The 19,568-nt window shown below is 49.5% G+C and overlaps 2 protein-coding genes across 2 annotated transcripts in view; both read left to right on the top strand.

The window, feature by feature from the left end:
- Nucleotides 1-598: 598 nt before the first annotated feature.
- Nucleotides 599-2,485, top strand: LOC112969358 (zinc finger protein 260-like). The gene has a single exon (XM_026072593.1). It carries the CDS (start codon nt 599-601, stop codon nt 2,483-2,485), a length of 1,887 nt encoding a protein of 628 aa, XP_025928378.1.
- Nucleotides 2,486-15,074: 12,589 nt separating this feature from the next.
- The window catches only part of LOC112969260 (zinc finger protein 271-like), a 5,705-nt gene continuing 1,211 nt past the window's right edge, over nt 15,075-19,568 (top strand). The window contains exons 1-2 of the mRNA XM_026072400.1: nt 15,075-15,186; nt 17,765-19,565. Coding sequence (XP_025928185.1) covers nt 17,959-19,565 — 1,607 coding nt within the window. The 5' untranslated portion in view covers nt 15,075-15,186; nt 17,765-17,958. The remainder of the gene's footprint in view (nt 15,187-17,764; nt 19,566-19,568) is intronic.

Here is a 19,568-nt window from a genome sequence, read left to right as displayed (position 1 = left end):
ACAGAGTTATGCTGAAGGTAAGTTACTAGAGGAGCAATAGTACAGCCAAAACCTCAGGGTCATTGCAGGTCTGAGTACATTACAGATTCTCCCCGTAGCCAGGGGAAATTAGTTTGTTCCAGCTCTCTCTGTTGGAGTCCAGCTTAGCCTGTGGCTTCAAAAGTCTCAGGTTCAGTCTCCCACGTAGCAGCCAGGGTGCCACTTATTGTGTTCACACAGTGCATGATGTTGGTGGAGGAGAAATAGTGCCTTAATTTGCTCTTTGTTTTTTGCAGTCCAGCAATTCAAGTTTCCAACGAATGCCTGGGAAACCTCTCCGGGAGGTTAGAGAAAGCAGGAGATGGAGTTATAAACATGCCTGCAGCTGAGATAAAAGGTGACTGAGAAATGAGGAAGACCAGACACTCGTGGAGTACAGCAGCACCACCCTTTCCCTATGGGGAGCAAAGTGCATCCATTAAAGTACACTTTGATGCGTGAGTGCTGATGGGTTTTATATCTTCCCAGACAGTCCATCCCCATAACACTGTGGCTTTTTCATACCTGCCAGCTGTTTGGCAGCGCTATTACACACTGCTAGGCCCAGGGCACTGCTGTCATGAAGGACTTGGTTAAGCGCATGGTGTTGAAGACACACTCATGTCTGGAATGTGGTAAATCCTTCAGCAAGAAGGGAAACCTGAAGAGACACCAGAAGATCCACACAGCGGAGGAGCTCTTCACTTGCAGGGAGTGTGGGAGGCGTTTCACGACCCGGGGCCACCTCATGACCCACCAGAGCATCCACACAGGAGAGAGGCCCTTCTGCTGTGGGGAATGTGGGCGCTGCTTCCGCCTGGAGATATGCCTGGCTGCCCACCAGAAGACACACACCAAGGGTGGGCCCTACCTTTGTGCCCACTGTGGGAAGAGTCTGAGCACGAAGATATACTTCAACATCCACATGCGGACCCACACAGAGAAGAGACCATTCGCCTGCACCGAGTGTGGGAAGAGCTTTGTGAAGAAGGGGACACTCACTGCACACAAGGAGATCCATAAGCGAGAGAAGCCCTTCAAATGCCCTGATTGCAGCAGGTGCTTTGGGCAAAGTGCCACGCTGCTGGCCCACCAGAAGATACACCTCCGTGGAGGACCCTTCATTTGTAATGAGTGTGGGAAGAGTTTGAGCACCAAGCGGTATTTCAATGTCCACCAGAGGAACCATGCTAAGCAAAAGCTGCTTGAGGGACACATCAATGGCATGCCTCTCCGGATCATCCAGATTAAAGAAGAGCCTGGCTTGGCCTTCACGTTGGAGGAGAATGTGTTGGAAAACATGTCCTGTGATGGAGATGGAGCTCAGGGGTGTAGTATACCTAGAAGCCTATCTGATCCAAAGAGCCCTCCTTGGAAAATCCGGATGAAGGAAGAACCAGAACCAGCCATTGAAGGTGAAGTAAACATTACTGCAATAGCCTGCCAAAAACTTTGTATCAAAGAAGAGCCACCAGAAAACCTGGGCTATGGAAAGCTCTTTGATCCAAAGATCTCATTGATGACTTTATGTGGAAGCCAGGTTAAAAAGGACGGAGATGCTGATGTRCAGCATGAAGGGGAAGTCCCCACAGTTGGCAACCGAGTGCTCCAGGTGAAGGAAGAACCACAGGAAAGCACTGAGTATGGGATCCATTATGGGCAGAAGACAAACCTCAGTGCCATTCAGAAGATCCAAATTAAAGAGGAAGCTGATGTGAAGGCCAAGCACCAGGAAAGCCAGAGCCCAAAGAGGAAGCAGAAGAAATGCCATCAGCCCACCAAAGAACAGCTGCTGGAGAACCAAGAGAAATCCAAGTCCAAAAAAGATCCCTCAGCAAAGGGAGTTCCCAAAGGTGAACGGATATTCCCCTGTCCTGAGTGCGGGAAGAGTTTCAATCAGAAATCAAACCTGACCAGACACCRGAAGATCCACACAAGTGAGGGGCCGTACAAGTGCAGTGAGTGYGGGGAGAGCTTCCGCATGAACCGGAAACTGATCCGGCACCAGAGAGTCCACATGAGTGAGCCRTTTAAATGCACTGAGTGYGGGAAGAGCTTCACCCAGCGATCGAATCTGGTTCGGCATCAGAGGATCCATACCAAGGAGGAGCCCTACCAGTGCCCTGAGTGCGAGAAGACCTTCAACCAGAAGGCCAATCTCTTCCGGCACCAAACAATCCACATTCGTATGGGACCTTGCAAATGCACCAAGTGTGGGAAATGCTTCCCCCAGAAACGGCACCTTATTAAACACCAGCTGCTCCACTCCCGAGGTGGGGCCTACAAGTGCGGGGTGTGTGGGAAACGCTATCGGCTGAAGAAGTACCTGAGAAGGCATCAGAAAATCCATATACGGGAAGGAACTGTCCCACACATGAAATGGGGAGAGGCCACAAGGAGCAGTAGCAGTCCCCACCACAATGAGCAAAGAGTGCTGGTCCCTGTGAAGAGCGAAGACAAGAGTTGATCYGTCCTAGTCCCCGCACCTGGGGGAAAGTCCTTTTGAAAAGGGGGATGGGAACAAACTCTGCTGGCCTTATGTGTGCAGAACCTCTGGTGGGATTTAACCTGAGCRAGGTAGAGGGGGCAGAGCACTGCTGGAAACCAGTACTCTGCCGCTGTTTTCTGAGGACCAGCCTCAGGGTATCTCTGGTTCACAGCAAAGCACTTGAAGATGGAGGGAACCGGGTAACAGGATGTCTGTCTCTCTAAAGCATTCAGAAGGTGTGGTTACCAAAATTGTCTTGTGTGGGCAAAATGTAGCCAAGAGGCCTGGGAAGTATTTATTTTGATTATATCACAGTGTTTCTGAGAAAGTTGAAGAGAACCTATCCCATCTAGGCAAGGGTTTAGAGTAAGAGTCTGTTCTCTTCTTCCCCCTCCTGTAGCTTTGATTCACACCTTGATCCCACTAGGCTGATGGACCTGAATTGCTAGTCATCCTGGTGATACAGATTTGGGAGATATAGCTGCCAGCCAGTGCAACCAGGATTCTAAGCCTTGGATGCCCCAGACCAGGCTCGCAGACTGGCTTAAGTCAAGTCCCTAAAAGTAAGTTATGCAAAATGAGTGACTGTTTTCCAAAGCTAKCCAAGAAGCCAGCAGATTGTGTTCTGCCTTGTACCCACACAGCCCTACTGCCTGGGTGCAAATGAGAATTGCTTTTCTTAGTATCAAGTGTTTTTACATCTCTGATGTTTCAGGGACTGCCTTTGCCACCACAAGTCCCAGAGTCATCATTCACCTCACCAGCTTGGCGTAACAAGTTAACATTGGTGCTGATTCTTAACARCCTGCTTTAATTGCCTTTTACTGTGAAGCTCTTAGTAGGATTTGGACTTTATTGGGCATTATTTATGGAATTCAAAGCAACCAACAGAAATAGATGAAAAGGGCTTTAGACTTTATGGACTAGAAGACTGGAAACTGTTTCCCTGCTGGGATGTTTTCCCATTCTCTTCCTGGTGTGAAGGGGACCGTGCAGCTTCTTAAAAGCATGGACAGTTCAGTGGTCTTTATTGCTCGTTGCTAATGATTTTGTTTGAGTGTTCCCTGGTAAGAGGGATCTTTATATCTTGAAAGTCCCTGGGGATGTAGAGCTATGGAGGGAGTCCAGGATCCCCTGAGTCACTCCCAAAGATTTCTCTGCACCATTGCTACGTAACCATCAGGACACTGGCAGAGCGAAGACGCATATTAGGGTTCAGCATGTTTCTGTAATAGGTAGGGTCCCAGATGCAAGGGGTGAAACATTCCATGGTGAAACAGCGGCTTTACCTCTCTGGTAGAGTCACTCTGGTTCTTGACAGGAAAGGAAACCCCATCCCTATCCCCCAAGGCACAAACTACCTACTTCTCCCAGGGCACGTTGCARACGGCATCTTCTTGGAGGCATCTGAAAGTCATGCAGCATGACTTTGGGCAGCTACCTGCTGTGACACTTCAGACCCAAACTGCTGTTTTTTTGCGCTGCCTTCTCTGGAGCAAGCCAGTTTCCTCTCCAGATGGGGAAACTGAAGCACAAAGGGAAGGGAGGGAACAGGACAAATCATACTTGAGCTTTGCCTTTACCAACAGCTTGGGCACAATTGTGTTGAGCTGTTTTGTTGTAATGACTCAAGCCTAAAACTGAGTACAACTGCCAAAGCCAAAAAGCACAGTAATTTTGGTGTTTAGGCTCCCTTGGCTTTCAAAATAGTCAGTATGYAGCAGGCAGCCCCAGGAGGTGATTTCAAATGTCAAAGCAYGCTCTGACTCAGCCTCTGAAGGAGYCTACCTCTGTCCATTGTATATCCAAACCCTYACCTATGAACCTTAGCCAAAYTGACTGATATCAAACCCTCTGTCAAATCCCTCTGGCCAGGCAGAGACTCATTTCTGGGGAGGAGAAGGCAGACATACAAGGGAAAACAACATCTTTAGGATGTGGTAGGGGAACTCCAAGGGATTAGAAGAATGGGTCTAGGCAGTATGGTGGTTAGGTGCTTCACTGCAAGGTTGGTAAACTGTGTTCCTCTGGAAAAATATGGCTGAGCCCAGCCAACAGAGCAAAACAACCTCTGTTGGGCTTGCTGAGGGGCAGAGGTACAACAGAGCTCTTCAGTGGGGGGAATGTAATCACTAGATGGAAGGGATTTGTTTCCTTTGCATTARCCTAGTTTAGTGTCATTGGGATTTTTACCAGCAAGAGGCAATGGTATAGGAGGTTTGCCAGTTGTATTATTGTTTCCTTTCACATAGACAGGACAGTGAGTTGATGTCAGTMGCTTTCCTGGACGTCATTGGATGTTGCACCATTGACTATGGTCTGTGTGGGTATCCCAGCTTCTGGAGAAAATCAGGGCTGATAGTAATATGTCCTCAATAAAGGAAGAACAAAAGCAAAGTCTCTTTTCTATTTTTTTTCCTTTCATCAGTTATCACTGAGAGAACCTCACTAATTTCTACCCAGAATGCAACAGATGATGAAAAATGTCAGAATGAGATGCATACCAGATGCACCAACCAGATGCACRTGGTTGGTGAAGAGCCCTCCCAGCTTTGCTGACTGTATTGACCAGCTCTCCACTGACTTTGCTAGGAGCTGACTCCCACATATAGACCATGGGGATCCATTCAGTGGCCCACACATAGGTACCACGCAAAGTGCCCTAAGGCATCTGCACAAGGCTGGCAGATATCGACACAGGCCTTATGGGAGACCTTGACCTTCCTGGATGAGCAACTGGAGGCCAGGCCGGACACCTTAGGGTATCTCAAATGACACTTGACACCATGGTGTAGGAAATTGAACTGAGACCTTAAATGGAGGTGTCCCTCTGCAAGCTGAATTCCACCCTCAGTGTCCCACCCATGGGAGCACAGTGCTGGAAGTGGAAAGAGGGTCTTTCTATTAACATCATCCCTTGGGTACTGCCACGATCATCCAGGCAGTGGGATGTCACACTGTGGCTTCCTCAAGGACCCCCTCCAAAGACATGACTCGCAGGCAGWTCAGGCTGCCAAAGCCAGTGTCTGCTCATGATGGTCATGACTCAGCTCCCTGAGGCAAGATGTATTTTATGGGAATTGAACAATGCCAAATCCTCACACTCCCTYGTAGCAAAATAACCTTCATCCTCTTCTCTCTAAACCCATTAAAATGGCTCCCCGATGATAATCTAAATCATTGCCTTATTCTCCACTGCATGGATATACAGAACACCACATCTGTAAGCATTCTCTGAGAAGCTTCGGTCAGCAAGTGAAAATGATGCCCAAAAGGTCTGATTTTGCCTTCAGATCTCTACAGCAAATGTAGTGTGGTCAGGCTGAAGCCAGTAGAGTTAAATCAAAGAAAAAGTGGTGTTAATGGAGAGAGTTTCAAGCTCTGATGACTTTTAAAAAGAAGCTTTCCAGTGTTGCACAGTGGGTCAGGTAGGCCTTGTTATCCTATTGCTGTCCTACTTCTAGCCATGCATATTGTTTCTGTGGATTTCAGGAGGAATTTGGCTGTGGGACTTTTTGGATCATCTTTGAGTCATTGACTATCTCTGTATGTCATCTTAACATCATTTCTGGTTCAAGCATTCAGGATGGCCTGTCTGAAGGCGAGATGGAGACAGCCTGTGTTATGGAGCTCTTGTGCAAGAGTCTGTATTTTGTGCTGGTGATGGGAAGGATGGAGCTGATTGGTGCTCAGCATGTTATGGTRTGGTGGGAATGACAGGGAGCTTGGGGCCAGAGCAAACATCTACTTGGACATAAGTGCCCTGGGATGTTTACTTGCCCTTTGAGAACATGACGGTTCCCATGAGAACTTATTGGAGAATCCCAGGCTGCAGGGAGCTTGGTGTCCCCACAGATGGGGAATGAAGCACAGGAAAAGACCAGGGTGAAAACTGGGTGAGGTAAGAGCCAGCAACAGGACACACAGCATCACATACTCCCACAGCCCCTTTGTTTGCTCACTTTCAGCTAGCAGCTTCCATGGGGAATGAGTATTTACCTCCTACCACCACCTTAGCCACCTCTCATTCCACTCAGGAGCGGTGTGGTGCTACGGGTACCACCAACAAGGGTCCAGGTGAGAGATGGGTGATCAAGCTGAACTGCCACGTAGGCAAGGCCTAGCCACTGCTTCCACCTCCTGACCACAGTCCCCTGCCTCAAAAGGGGTTTCACGTGCTGGAACAAAGCAAATGTGAGAGATCTTCATTGAAGGAACATGTACAATATGCTCCTGACTAGTTCCACCTATGTGTTTTCTGAAACAGGTCCTAGAAAGATTTATGATCTTTCCAGTGTTAGCCTGGAAATAGCAAAGAATAGTGGCCCCTGAGATGGGGCTGGGTGATGTGGAAAGTGATGTCCTGTTTTTCTACACTAATCAAACAGGAGACAATTTCAACCCATTGCTACCCTTTGTAAAAGGACTACCACTCCAAGGGGGGCACTGCAGAGACCTGCTGCTTGCTCCTTTTTCTGCCCCAAGCTGATTTCTGTCTCTTTCGCTTCTGTCTGGCCTCTTCCCTGGGGAGCTGCTGTTTCAAAGACAACAACTTCCTCCAAGTCAGCAGAGCAGGCTGGAGTCAGCAAACTGAAGGCAGAAGTAGGAAGCAAGAGATCTGGAGTTCCTTCCCTGTCAAGTCACAGGTTTTCTCATTTCCATCATCTGAAAAAAAAAAGATAAGATGTTTTGCAAGTGGAGTTTTTCTCTTATAAGATACAAACTGTTCCCATTTCTGCATATCTGTTGTCCTCTGAGTAACAAAAGAGTGAACCCAGGGGATCTGAGCACAGAGGGCATCTTCTGCTGGGGAGTAACAGTGTTTTGAAGTCATGCAAGAATAACCACCATTGTACCTGTGCTGAAATGCACTCTCCTTTGGACATGTCTGCAAAGCAGAAAACCAGTCCATGCAGTAAAGCTGGGAACAGCATTGATCTGAGCTTGGTTTAGGGGGAAATGGACTTTGACTCAAGAGAAGAAGCCAAATGTTGATCTTTGTAAACTACAAGCTAAGCAGCCTTGAATGACAGTTTTCCTAATCACCTCTCAATGTGTTGGCTTAGGACTGCAGACAGAGTCTTTTGCTAAGAGTCTTTTGCTGCACAAATGAATTGCAGTCCACTTTGAATGGTCAATGGAACACACTGTTATTTAGTTAGTGTTGCAGGCCCCAAAACTGCTCCATCAGAGTGGTCAGGCAAAGAAGTGAAAAAGTATGTGTAACAAAGAATGTGTTAGTTGCATTTAGTATAATTTAATTATAACATTAACTAGCCTGAGATAGCTTGAAGACTGCAGAGAGGAGGAGGAAATGTGAAGTAAGGGGTGACTGTAAAGCTTCTGACTGAATAGCAGAAATTCATTGAGCATCAGCTCTAACAACATGCAGGAATGACACTGAACTCAAGAAACAGCATGAGAACCTGACCTCCCCTGTTAGAATGTGTTAGAGCTGGATTAAATCTCATTTACTCACAGCTTAGCCTATTTGTATTAAATTAATTTAATGTAGCCTGAAGTTACTGATAATGGAGTCCTATGCTGGGTAATGTAGCTGGTAACTATTTGCTCTCTGCAGAGTCGTGGTAAGCCGTCACTGCTATTCACACGCACTCTAGGGGTTTCCTCCTTTAAGGCCCAACTAGTGACTGGTCTTAAAGTATCCCCTCCATCAGTAGACCTGATCCATGAGTGACAGTTCATTTCAGCTGGTGTACAGCAGTAGTATCTAATAACTGTGGAGCTGGAGCTTCAGACATCTCCTTTGTATGTGTTGCAGCTGCTGCCTGCAGAGAGGCTGAAGAGGACAAGACCAGATGCAAGCTGTGTTCTTCTCCTGCTGGCTTTGATCAGCAAAGTGACAGCTTGGACTGTCCCACCACAGTGCTTGCGTCCCAGGTGAGCTGCCTTGGGGTGGCTAGGGAAGCCCGTGAACGCTCCCTCTAGAACTGGGACAGTCAGGAAGAGTCTCCAGCCAGCTACACGCAAGCCAGGAGGTTCAAAGAGAGTGAGGAAGACTGGAAAACTGCAGACAAGAGTGTTCATTTATGGTCTGGAGACTTAAAAATAATCATTGGAAAGGGTATGAACTCTCATGTTTCAAGACAAGCTCTAAGCATGGAGCGGTGGGGAGGGGAAGTGAGAAAGGTATGAACTTGTGCATGAGGAAATGTTGCTTCTTCCTGGGTTCTTGCTCCTCTTGTTGAAGCATCTCCATCTCCAGTGTAAAGGAGAGGCTGAGGGCTGGTCTTATGCAGCTGCTGTTTTTCTGGGCTGACTATCACAGCCCTGAGGCCATTCAGAGGCCTTAATGGCCCTGACCAGCCTCACTTGGGCCCCCCCACGCACACACTGTCCATGGACCCTGGGGGCCCATTTCAGTTCAACCCTGGCCTGAGCTATGCTGTAGATGTGCTGGTCTCCAGCCTCTGCCTCCTGGATGGATCCTGGATCTATGCTCTAGGTAGCTTGTTTCCTGGATGAACTCCTTGTACATACGTTGCAGTCTTGTTTCCAGCCCTGTCATTGACCATGACTTCTTTTGCTTGCAACTGGTTTTGCTTGCAACTGGTCCCTGGTTGGACTCTGGACCTGCTTCATCACTTGCCGTGTCTGGGGCTGTGATCAGTCCCAGTAAGCAGTAAGCACTCCCCCTTCTCTCCAGCTCAGGGGATCTGAGCAGTGAATCAGCACTGTTTGGTTTTGTTGCTTTTTCTTCTAAAATTTAATTCATTTTATACTTCAATTCATTTAAGTGAAGCTGATCTTAAACTGCAAAACCCTCTAAACAGCCACTTGTATGCCTGCTTCTGTTCTCCACTAAGTACTGAAGTGTCATCAGAAGTCAAAGAGCTTGTGATGAATTTCCTTGGATGGACCACCCAAAATCAAGTCGCTCCCCATACACACAAAACAACCTTTTGGGTATAATGCGAAAGATGGGAAAACAGGTCATAGATCAGTGTCCGTAACTGCGGGGAGCAATATCTTAGAGGCACAACTGGGGCACAGATGATCTCTCTGGGACTTCCCTCCTGTCCATAAAGTGGTTTATGGTACAAATCACTCCCATCTATAAATGTTCCCTGTAGCTTGACTCTATTAAAGCCCAGCGGAACAGGAGAGGGGGAACTCCTATTCCATGAGAGACCCACAGAGGCTCATCCATTGCTTTCTAAGCGAATGGTGCTCTGAAAGTTCTGTTTCACGTCATTACAAATTCATGAATTCTTCCAGCTAACAGGAAAGGGGGAAAAGAGGACAAATAATTGTAAAGCCAGCAAAATTCTTTCTAAAGTTTTTAAATCTTTTTACTTTAAAAATGAATGCAAGCATCAAATTTTCTAGGTTTGGAGGAGATTTTTTTGGTTAATCTTTGCATTAGAAGGAGTCAAACCTATCCTAAAACAAAATGCTTCATTCTGAGGYGAAAGTAAAAGATTTTGAAAAGAGTTTTTTAGGCTTTTTGTTTGTTTTCCAGGGAAAGAAGTAGAAAAAAATGTTTTTTAAAGTTTACCTGGAAAAAACTCTTGGTTTGGACAGTAGATCAAACACGACCACATATTCATACAGGTCTACTTGAAATAAAGGACTCTTGAGATTTCCTAAGTGCTGAATTTAAACAGATGAATTAATAAGGTTGATAAGTGTTTTGAATGGAAATACTAATGTGCATGTTCCTGAGAGTGCAACAGCAAGAGAAAGGATAGTGGATACGACCAGGAATGCTGCATTCCCATGGTTGGCTGTGACCAGAGGAGAGGTCAGAACTGAAGGAGGCAGTAACACAAGCACTCTCTCCCTCTCACCCCTCAGTGCCCCCCCTCCCAAAAAAAAGCTTTTAAATTGGCRAAAGTATTGTGACTTTTAAGCAAAATGAAGCAGAGACAGGGACAGAGAGGATATATGACCCTCTGGAAGCCACATGATAACTTGATGCCAGAGTTCAGAGCTGAACCCAAGAGTCCTGATGCCTAGCTGTTTGACACTTTCCACAGCAAGGTCCAGTTCCTACTCTTCATTCTAGCTAGGTCAGTTCCAGAACTTCCTCCAAAAAAGACAGCTCTGAATATGCTTTTTCTCCAGCTTCGGCACTGAGGTCCAATTCTATTTCAAGCCTTGACCAGCAAGTTACAGTGTGGTGGTTTGAAAAAAGTAGAAGCATCATGAAGAGAATGCTAAAAATGAAAACCACACCAGGAATTGAAATGAGGAAGGGGAAGTGAGAGCAGCCTCCCCACTAATTAAATCTCTGTGAAGCTGAATAAAGACAAAAATAAATAAATGCTGTCTGGAAACATGGGTAGCAACTCATTCTTTGGCAACAAAKCACCCAGCTCTACATATCAGCCTGCTCTCCTGAGAAAAGCCAGAAGCCAAGAACATGGCCATGTAGCCTCCAAATCCTCCAGACATCCACCCATGTCAGTACACCCCATGTGGAAAGAAGAAGGAGGAGAGCATATGAAGGACACTCCACTACCAAAGCCAGTGGGGCAGGCATGAAGGAGACGAGAAAAACCTGAGTGTGGTGAGAAGCTACCCTCTACCAAGTTCTGAAGACACCCAAGCACACTAGTGTGATACATGTTGGAATTGCTTCTTGAAGAAGAATAGCCTCATGGCCCAGCAAGGAAGGTCCAGAGGCATCCACAAGAGTGGAAGGAGACACAACTGGAGGAGCACAGCCCACCAGAGGCCCCAGCACCCAGAGAGACACAACAGGACCAAGGGGAGGCCAAAGACATCTCTTGCAAGGAAGATGACAGCAAGGCTGAGGGCTCACTGTCCCTGGGTCAGGGAGATCCATGCCAAGGATGGGCCTTATGAGGCCTTTGTCGTGGTGTACCAGGTGGTGCACGTCMCTTTATAAGAGTGGGCTAAAAACCTGCCCTAAATGTTGGCCCAGGCTGCTCATCTTTGCCAAAGACCGTGCCTTCTCCTCTCCATGGTCACTGTGTGGGTGGCCATGGTGAACACAGACATACAGGCCACACAAGGTCCCCATTGGCAGCCACAGTCTCAGAGTGGTAAAAACCAGTACAATGGTGGGTGTTTACCCTGCCTCCCTTCAGATCTTGAACCATGCTTCCAGATTTCCTAAATTCCCCTCTTCCATCTGCTGCCAAAAGAGAGAGAAAAAGTTCTTTGAGAAGTGATCCAGAGCATCTCACTAAGGTTTTAACTCCGAATCAGCTTCTGGAGAAACACATCCCTCTCCATGGACCAGAGGAGGACCCAAAGGCTCAGCCTTGGCTCTCCAGCTTGGWGCATCATAACCTCTGGGCCTCTTCTAGTCCATGGGTGGAGACAAGCACCACCATGGGGCACTTCTGAAATGAAAGAGTGACTGACCCTCCAGACATGCCTTTCTCTCTGCATTTTTGGGCAAATCCCAGGTGACCAGGCAGACTGAGTAACCCCTTGCCATGTAGAGCAGGGACCAGRCTGGCCACCAAGTCCTGCACAGTATTGAGCACAGATAGAAGCCATTTGCACTGACCAAGAGTAACAAAAAATTCCTACCCTTGCCCAGGATCCAGCAGAATCAGTCAGGCCCATCTGTATTTTTACTGTTATATTTTTTTTTTCTTGCGCTTGTAATAAAAAACAAGGGCATCTTGATCTGTACCTTATTTCCAGTGACAAAGTTGACRGTCTGGAAGAAAGCTGTTCCCAGATCAAAGCCAGATGCAGTGTCCCCAGCCCTTGTGTCCCTCCAGCAATGTAGCTGTGTCCTTGCTGCCCAGTTGTGTGGTAGGTAGCCCTTAACTCTTCCTTTGCTCTTCCATCCTATCCCATCCTAGGATGTCTTTACCTGGCCCAGACCATCCGTAACATTTGCTTGGTAAAAAGCATTAGAAACTTGACTGTATCCAGAAAAAAAACTCTGAAAACCCTGGGGTTTTCTTGGATCTGATTTAAGCCACTAGTCTGGGAGCCCAGAAGWCTATAAAAAGCTCTGATCCACCCCTGGTTATTTAGACTTGATTAAGCAAAAAAATCTGTGCTTTGATACAGGGAGCAGTTTATACCCACCAMTAACTCAAACATCTGTCCCTGTTTTGACTGTCAGTGGCCTGCACATCTGGACTTACAGAAAAGCTGCATGAAGGYAGGCAAAGCTGCTGTTCTTATAAAAGCATCTTGCTCTGGCTTGGGTTATTACTGCTTTTCTCTGCCTCTGCTCCCCACCATGCCAGCAAGCAAAAATGGTCTGGTGTCATATACAGCAAAAGAAATGAGAGCAGATCTTAAGAGTCTGAGGCGGGAGAGATGGAAAAGAAGATTCAGATGGAAAAGCTCTTAAAGGATTTTTTTTTTTTTTTTTTTTTAGGGTGCTTTCCACCAAGTCATCCAGCTAAATGACTCATCCTGCTACCACAGTTTCTTAGTCCCATTCAAGGGAGTGCGTGCACAGATGGTGGCAGGAGTTGGCAGGGAGCAGGACCCCACCTCTCGAAGGCACCTACCTGCTAAACTAGCACAACAGCAGCATGAAGAGATGATGTCTCCAAAACTGGTCCTTGCCAGGAAAACTTGTCAGCTAAGTGACTGGATATCACACTCCTGTGGACAAGAGAGGTGATTTGCTGGCCAAGGCATTAGACCACAGACATCAGAGACTTCTGGTTCTCCTTTGCCTGAGGCTTCCCTTTTGACTAGCCAAGTAGTTTAATTGGCCCATTTCACCTTACTTCCTTAATTAAAAAAAAAAAAAATGTTACTTTGCCCTGCTTTTTGTCTATCCTCTCTGTTTTGTACCTGGAAGAATAGAAACAAAGAGACTATGTTATTCATATTCATGGTCACTCACAAAGTCAGCTGTGAGCCAGGAATATGATGTAGGGTGATCAAGAGGACCCAATTTCCTACCTAAAGAGTTGAGAAAAACTAGAGCTGTTTTTYCCACATTTTCAAAAAGGGGACAATGATAACTTTTTCTTTCTGAGGATATTAAGTCACTGTAAAGGCCAGAAATAAGAAATTTATGGCATTTTAGGCCAATTTTAGAGATGGGGAAACTGAGGAAAACTTTGGATCACATAAAATCCCACATTCAACCTGTATCAGACGCACACCCTCATCTTTCCCTTCTGATTCCCCATGTCATGCTTTGAAACATTTGTGGACTCATTTCATCCGAATAACATCAGAAGATGTCAGTTTGGTTTCTAAGTGACTTCTGAGAGTGCATACTCAAAATCAGAAAACACGAAGAACACAAAACATGCAACCACCAACACATGGTGAACTCCTTTTTTTTACAGTAATTTTCCATTAAAAAACATATTTATTTTAAAAAAGAAGTCCTAATTCTGAAAGCATGTCCCCCAAAACACTTTAACTCTGCTACCTGAGGTGCTTTCTAGTGACAAACAGCCAAGCCACTTGGCTGTGTCCATATGAGTAAATCAAACAAAGCAAGGACAGTTCTCTGGCCCTGAGGGCACTGGCCTGGCTTGCATCCATATGCTAAACTCAGTGCAGGTGGCCTCATCCAGCCTGCACATGGGGAYTCATCCTCAGACCCAGCCAGGTCCAGACATCATCTCAGGCTAAATGTGTCAGGTAATGACCAAGAGTTGAGGCGCTCATGCTCCTGTGCCCAGGAACATGCTTTGGTTTTCCATTGCCCCAGATTAGAAATGCCCAGCAGCCACCAAATGCTCTGGGACCTGCTACATGACCCAGATTGTCAGGGGCAAACATTTATTGTGGGCTTCTGCAGGCATCAGTGTTCCTGGTCATAACCAGGACCCAATCTAACCAGCCTGCTAACTGCTACAAAATGTCCCACAACAAGCAGTCCAAACCTCCAAGAATTGGGCACTCTCARTACGATTCACAGCCACTTTGAGGAAACAATTTCCTTGGACTAACTGCCTGGAGACCCTTTCAGTGTGTCTAGCAGAGGGTGCAGACATGGGCTCTGCCACCACCTCACCAAATGTCCCCTTTCAAGTCGTCTCACTTCATTTCTCATTTGCAAGTGCTTTGAAATCCACRCACAGAAAGGACTGTAGAAGAAGTGGGTATGATTGTTTCCCCCGCTCACACAACTCTAATGGTGTTGGCACAAACAGAGGGTGAAAGGACACGCACTGAGGGCTCAGAGATACCCTTTCAGTGGGGACTTCTCATGCAAAGCAGCCACCTAAAAATAGTAATAAAAAAAGAGAACTAATGTAAATCAAAAGCTATTTCCAGCCCACTGCAGCGTGAGCACCGCATTTCCCTAAAACGGCACGCGGCCACCAGAATAAGGCGATCTCCGAAGCGAAAGGGTGAGCAGCATCCCTACACAGGACTACAGCTCCCAGGAGCCTGCAGCCCAGGCAGCGTGCGTGAGGACCGGAGCCRGGCAGCCGAGCAGAGGTAACTGCAGGGATGTAACGTTGGTGGGGGATCCTTGCACCGATGCCCGGGAGGTTTTTTCAGGCTGCTTTTTCCCACTCCTAAGCCCCTTCCCTCCCTGACCCAGCTTCTYTTTCTCTGTCTCTCCTCCCCCGGTTGTTTTTACATCACTGACACAGACTTCCTGTGAGTCAGCACCAAGCGGACATAAGAGAAGTAAGTGGAAGAAGATGAGCTCAAAGTGGGTAGAAATAAGAAAATTTGGCCAGTGACACTTGGACAGTTTCAGAGCTGCGATTGCTGAGGGAGATGGGAGACAGGTCAGTACGTGGCTGAGCTGGGATGTCCGTGGMCAGCATGGGGAGGCGCAGGGCTGAACTTCTCCATGGCATTTGCATGTGTCCTGCAGGAAATGGCTGGAAGTTTGGGTCACTGTTGTGAAACCAGGAGTGTTTGCAAAAGTTGGCTTTGGGGGAGCAAACTTTCCTGGCTGGATAAATCTCCTTGCTTGTCTTTCTCAGGCTGAATCCTGCCTGATAGATTTTGCTCACTCCCCTGGCTGGAGGTGACCTGCAAAGTTAGAGGTATAGCTGACTCTGCTTGGCACAGAAGCACAAAGCACTGGCACTAAATTAGGCTTTGTTAAATGCAGGGAATAGGAACAGCAGTGCAAGCACAGAAAGGGGTGTTCATCCTTGAAAAACTGCCCTAAAAACAATGCTTCTGGGACATCTGTCCTGCCCGGCAAGTGTCTGCAGGAGTGATGGAGGCACAGGCAGGAATGAGTTAATTATGCGTGTGCATGCATGCGTGTGTGTGTGTGTGCATGCGCATGTGTGTGGGGGTTATTCCTGGTGAAAGGCAGCGGAGCAACAGCTGGGGTGCTGAGAACGGGTGCTCACATCAGTGTGTTTCACAAATGACATTCAGGCTGCTTGCCTGAAATGCAGCCACCTCTGGGGCAGAAAGGAAAACCAGTCAAGCGCGCAAAACAGCTGGGAGAGAAGCTTGCCTGGGGCCATCTCTGGGCTCAGAAAAGTATCTGGGGATTCCTGTCTTCACAGAAAGGAAAGCAGCTTCCATTTCTCAGTCTAATTGAAGGTCCCTGAGGGAACAACGCGCACTGCAGCCATTATTTAGCCAGGCAGYGCTGGGAGCGCAGCCCTGGGGTGCCTGGCAAGTTGCTAGAGGTGTTGCAAATGCCCTGGCAGCCAGGCAGGGTAGCCAGATCAGGGCCCTCTTTGACCAGCCGAGGGATAGAGCAGGCGCTTCTCAGGACCTCTTGTCCCTTCAGGGTGCTCAGGAGTAGGGGGAGGCCAGGATTTTGGCCCAGAGACCGGCTGGTCCAGGCCACCAGCAAGGACCACCTTCTCAAGAGCTGCCCCCAAGTGAGTTCCTGGGGTCRTAAGTGCCGGGATCCCCATGTTCCCCTCTTTGGTTCACCTAAGAGGAAAACCTATGGCAAATGAGGCCGTTCTCCAGCTCAAGTGTTAGTGCCCTGGGCTTTTCACAAGGGTGAGTCACTAATGCTGGTGGCRTTGTTGTGTCCTTCGTGGATCAGGCACAAAAGCTCACTGATAGATTGAAGCCTGCACTAGGGCAAAACTGGACTTTTGGCAAGCCACTACATGGCGAGGAGAAGGGGGAGAAGGAGTTGGCTCCTTGCTGTCCTCCCAGATGCCAATAGGAGGTCTCTGTCCCTTCAAGCATCCTCCCAGTTTCCAGTCCCAGCAGCCTTGCACACGTTCTGGGGTCTGCCCCTGTGTTGCACTGGGAAGTGAGGATGTCGGTGTGAGTTTCGCTTCTCCCTCTGGCTGGTCTGGCTGCAGCTGTGACCCAGATGTCACTGTCCCCTTGCTGAGGCAGATGTGACACCACCGAGTGGTTTATTTCCCCTTTGCCTCTGTGCAAAGGACAGAGGACGAGACCCCCCTCTGCAGAGTGATTGAGAGGGGCCAAGAGAGGAGCTAATCAGCAAGATGGCAACATAGTGCAGAGACCTGAGTGGAGTCCAGCCTGTTTGGACAGGGCACAAAATCTCTCAAGAAATGCATAGACACACACGAAGGGATGTAAACCCCGAGAGAGAGGCACAGCCAGATGAGCCTCAGATCATACTTGGGTCGTTTGGTTTCACAGCTGTGAGATTTCGTTGCTGCCTGAGAGCCGTGGAGCATGACGTGATGGGTCCCAGAGACAAGCAGCTATTTGCTTGTCCCCAAAATTTCCCCTTACGGAGCTGTGGGAGGCCCCTTCTCTGCCTGCACACCAAAGGAGGCGTAGCTGATCTTAGCGGCTGGTCTCAGCGAGGGACATGTCTGGCTCCATCTCACCCCTGGGCTGCTGGTGTCATCCTGGCTCACTGCTTGGCTCTGCACACTCCCAGGGACATGCTGGTGTATCCTGGGCACGGGCTGTTAGACAGCAGTGCGGCACTGCCTCCCGTCCGCTCTGGAGATGGGTCTGGAGGTGACCCTAGCAGAGCTGTATTTACCTCTAGGAATGCTGGTGATCGTGTGTCAGTGACTGCTGGATATGATCCTCAGCCTTTACCACCCCTTTGCAGAAAATGAGGAGTGCTAAAGCAGTGTCATGTCCTGTTCAGAGCTCAGCGCAGCAGGAACAGCTGCCAAAACACCAATTTCTTGTAATGAGGACTTGGAGATGCCGAGAAACTCCAGCCTGTGCCAGGCAATTCCAACAATCTCCCTCTATTCCTTATTAGATTTTACAGTCTCTTGTCCTTTAGTTTTACTATAATTAACCAAGTTTGTCTAGGCTTTTATTTATAATTTTATTTATAATTTTCTTCTTCTCATGACACCTTACCACATGCGTGGCTTGATTTTTCTTTTCCTGTTGGCCTTGACAATAGCCTCTGCCTTGCTCTCTTTTCAGGTTCAGGCCTCATGAAAGGAAACATGGACTTTCATCTGAAGGAGAGTAATGAAAACTAGCACTGGCRCTTCCCCACAGTCACCAGCTCCAAGGAGCCCTGGCAGGCAGGGAAAGCTGGAAGCAATGGCCAGAAATACCCTCAGTGAGTCGTCTCCTAACGAACACCACCTGGGCCACAGCCTCTGAGGAGTGGCATGATGGAGCAGCCGGCCACGATGACTCTGGAGCTCTTGGAGGTAGATGATCATCTCGGCCAGCCCCAGGAGAAGCTGTATGCTTGTACGATCTGTGGGGACAGTTTTAACCACAAGGTTGTCCTGGCAGCCCACCAAAAGTCCCACAAGGAGGAGATGGAGGCTGAAGGGTATGAGAAGGAGGGAAACACTGACCCAGTCGGGGAGCTGCAGGACCTAGAGGCCATCGGAGCCAGAGAGGAGGCCAAGGGGGAAGGCCATAGAGATCAGAGTGCTCAGAGGGATCCCGAGAGGAAGGAGAAGCCCCACGCCTGCAGTGAGTGCAAAAAGAGCTTCAAGATGAAGGTGGACCTTACCAAGCACCTCCGTACTCACACGGGYGAGAGGCCGTTCCCCTGCACCGAATGTGGCAAGAGGTTCATCACCAAATCGCAGCTCAAGGAGCACCAGAGGATCCACACGGGGGAGCGGCCGTACAAGTGTCTGGACTGTGGGAAGAGCTTCACCCAGAAGTCGCAGCTCATCGTGCACTGCCGGATCCACACGGGCGAGAAGCCCTACCAGTGCAGCAGCTGCCAGAAGAGCTTTGTGGACAAGTCACGGCTGGTGGCCCACCACCGAATCCACACAGGTGACCGCCCCTTCAAGTGCGGGGTGTGCAGCCGCGGCTTCCGGCAGAAGATCACCCTCATCAAGCACCAGCGGGTCCACAGCACCGAGGGAGCCCGGCGGGATGCCGCCAGGGTCRTCGTGGCCGAATCCACGCCGGCAGGGGAGAAGATCTTCCGCTGCGGTGCCTGCGGGAAGGAGTTCAAGAAGAAGTCGGTGCTGGTGACCCACCAGAGGATCCACACCGGGGAGGAGCCCTACGCCTGTGCCACGTGCGGCAGGCGCTTCCGCCAGAAGATCCACCTCGCCCGCCACCAGCGGACCCACGAGCGGCCCGCGGCCCACGTCTGCGGGGCCTGCGGGGACCGCTTCGGCAGCAAGGGGGAGATGCTGCGGCACCGCCAGGGCCGCCATCCCCGCCAGGCCCCCCACACCTGCGCCGCCTGCGGGAAGCGCTTCAGCCAGAAGGTCGGGCTCACGGCCCACCGACGCGTGCACGAGCGGGGGCCGGGAGCCGCCGGCGGGGGCRGCAAGCCCCTCGGGGCGGCCCACGCCTGCGGGCAGTGCGGCAAGACCTTCGCCAAGAAAGGCAACCTGGCCAACCACCAGCGGGCCCACGCCGAGGGCCGGGGCCACCACCACCGCTGCGGGTCCTGCGGCAAGGGCTTTGCCCGGCGGGGAGAGCTGGCGAAGCACCAGCGCGTCCACACCGGCGAGAAGCCCTACGGGTGCGGGCAGTGCGCCAAGCGCTTCGCCCAGCGCGCCCAGCTGGTCGCCCACCAGCGCGTCCACACCGGCGAGCGGCCCTACCCCTGCGGCGACTGCGGCAAGCGCTTCGGCGACAAGTCCCGCCTCGCCGTCCACCGCCGCGTCCACACCGGTGAGCGCCCCTTCCCCTGCGCCACCTGCGGCAAGGGTTTCCGCCAGAAGGTCGCCCTGGCCAAGCACCGCCGCGTCCACGAGCGGGGCCGGGACGAGGCCGGCGGTGAGGGCGAGGGGCG

This window comes from Apteryx rowi, unplaced genomic scaffold (assembly GCF_003343035.1).
Source record: "Apteryx rowi isolate R43461 unplaced genomic scaffold, aptRow1 scaffold_109, whole genome shotgun sequence".
NCBI classification, from domain to species: Eukaryota; Metazoa; Chordata; class Aves; order Apterygiformes; family Apterygidae; genus Apteryx; species Apteryx rowi.
This window is presented reverse-complemented; position numbering and strand designations above follow the sequence as displayed.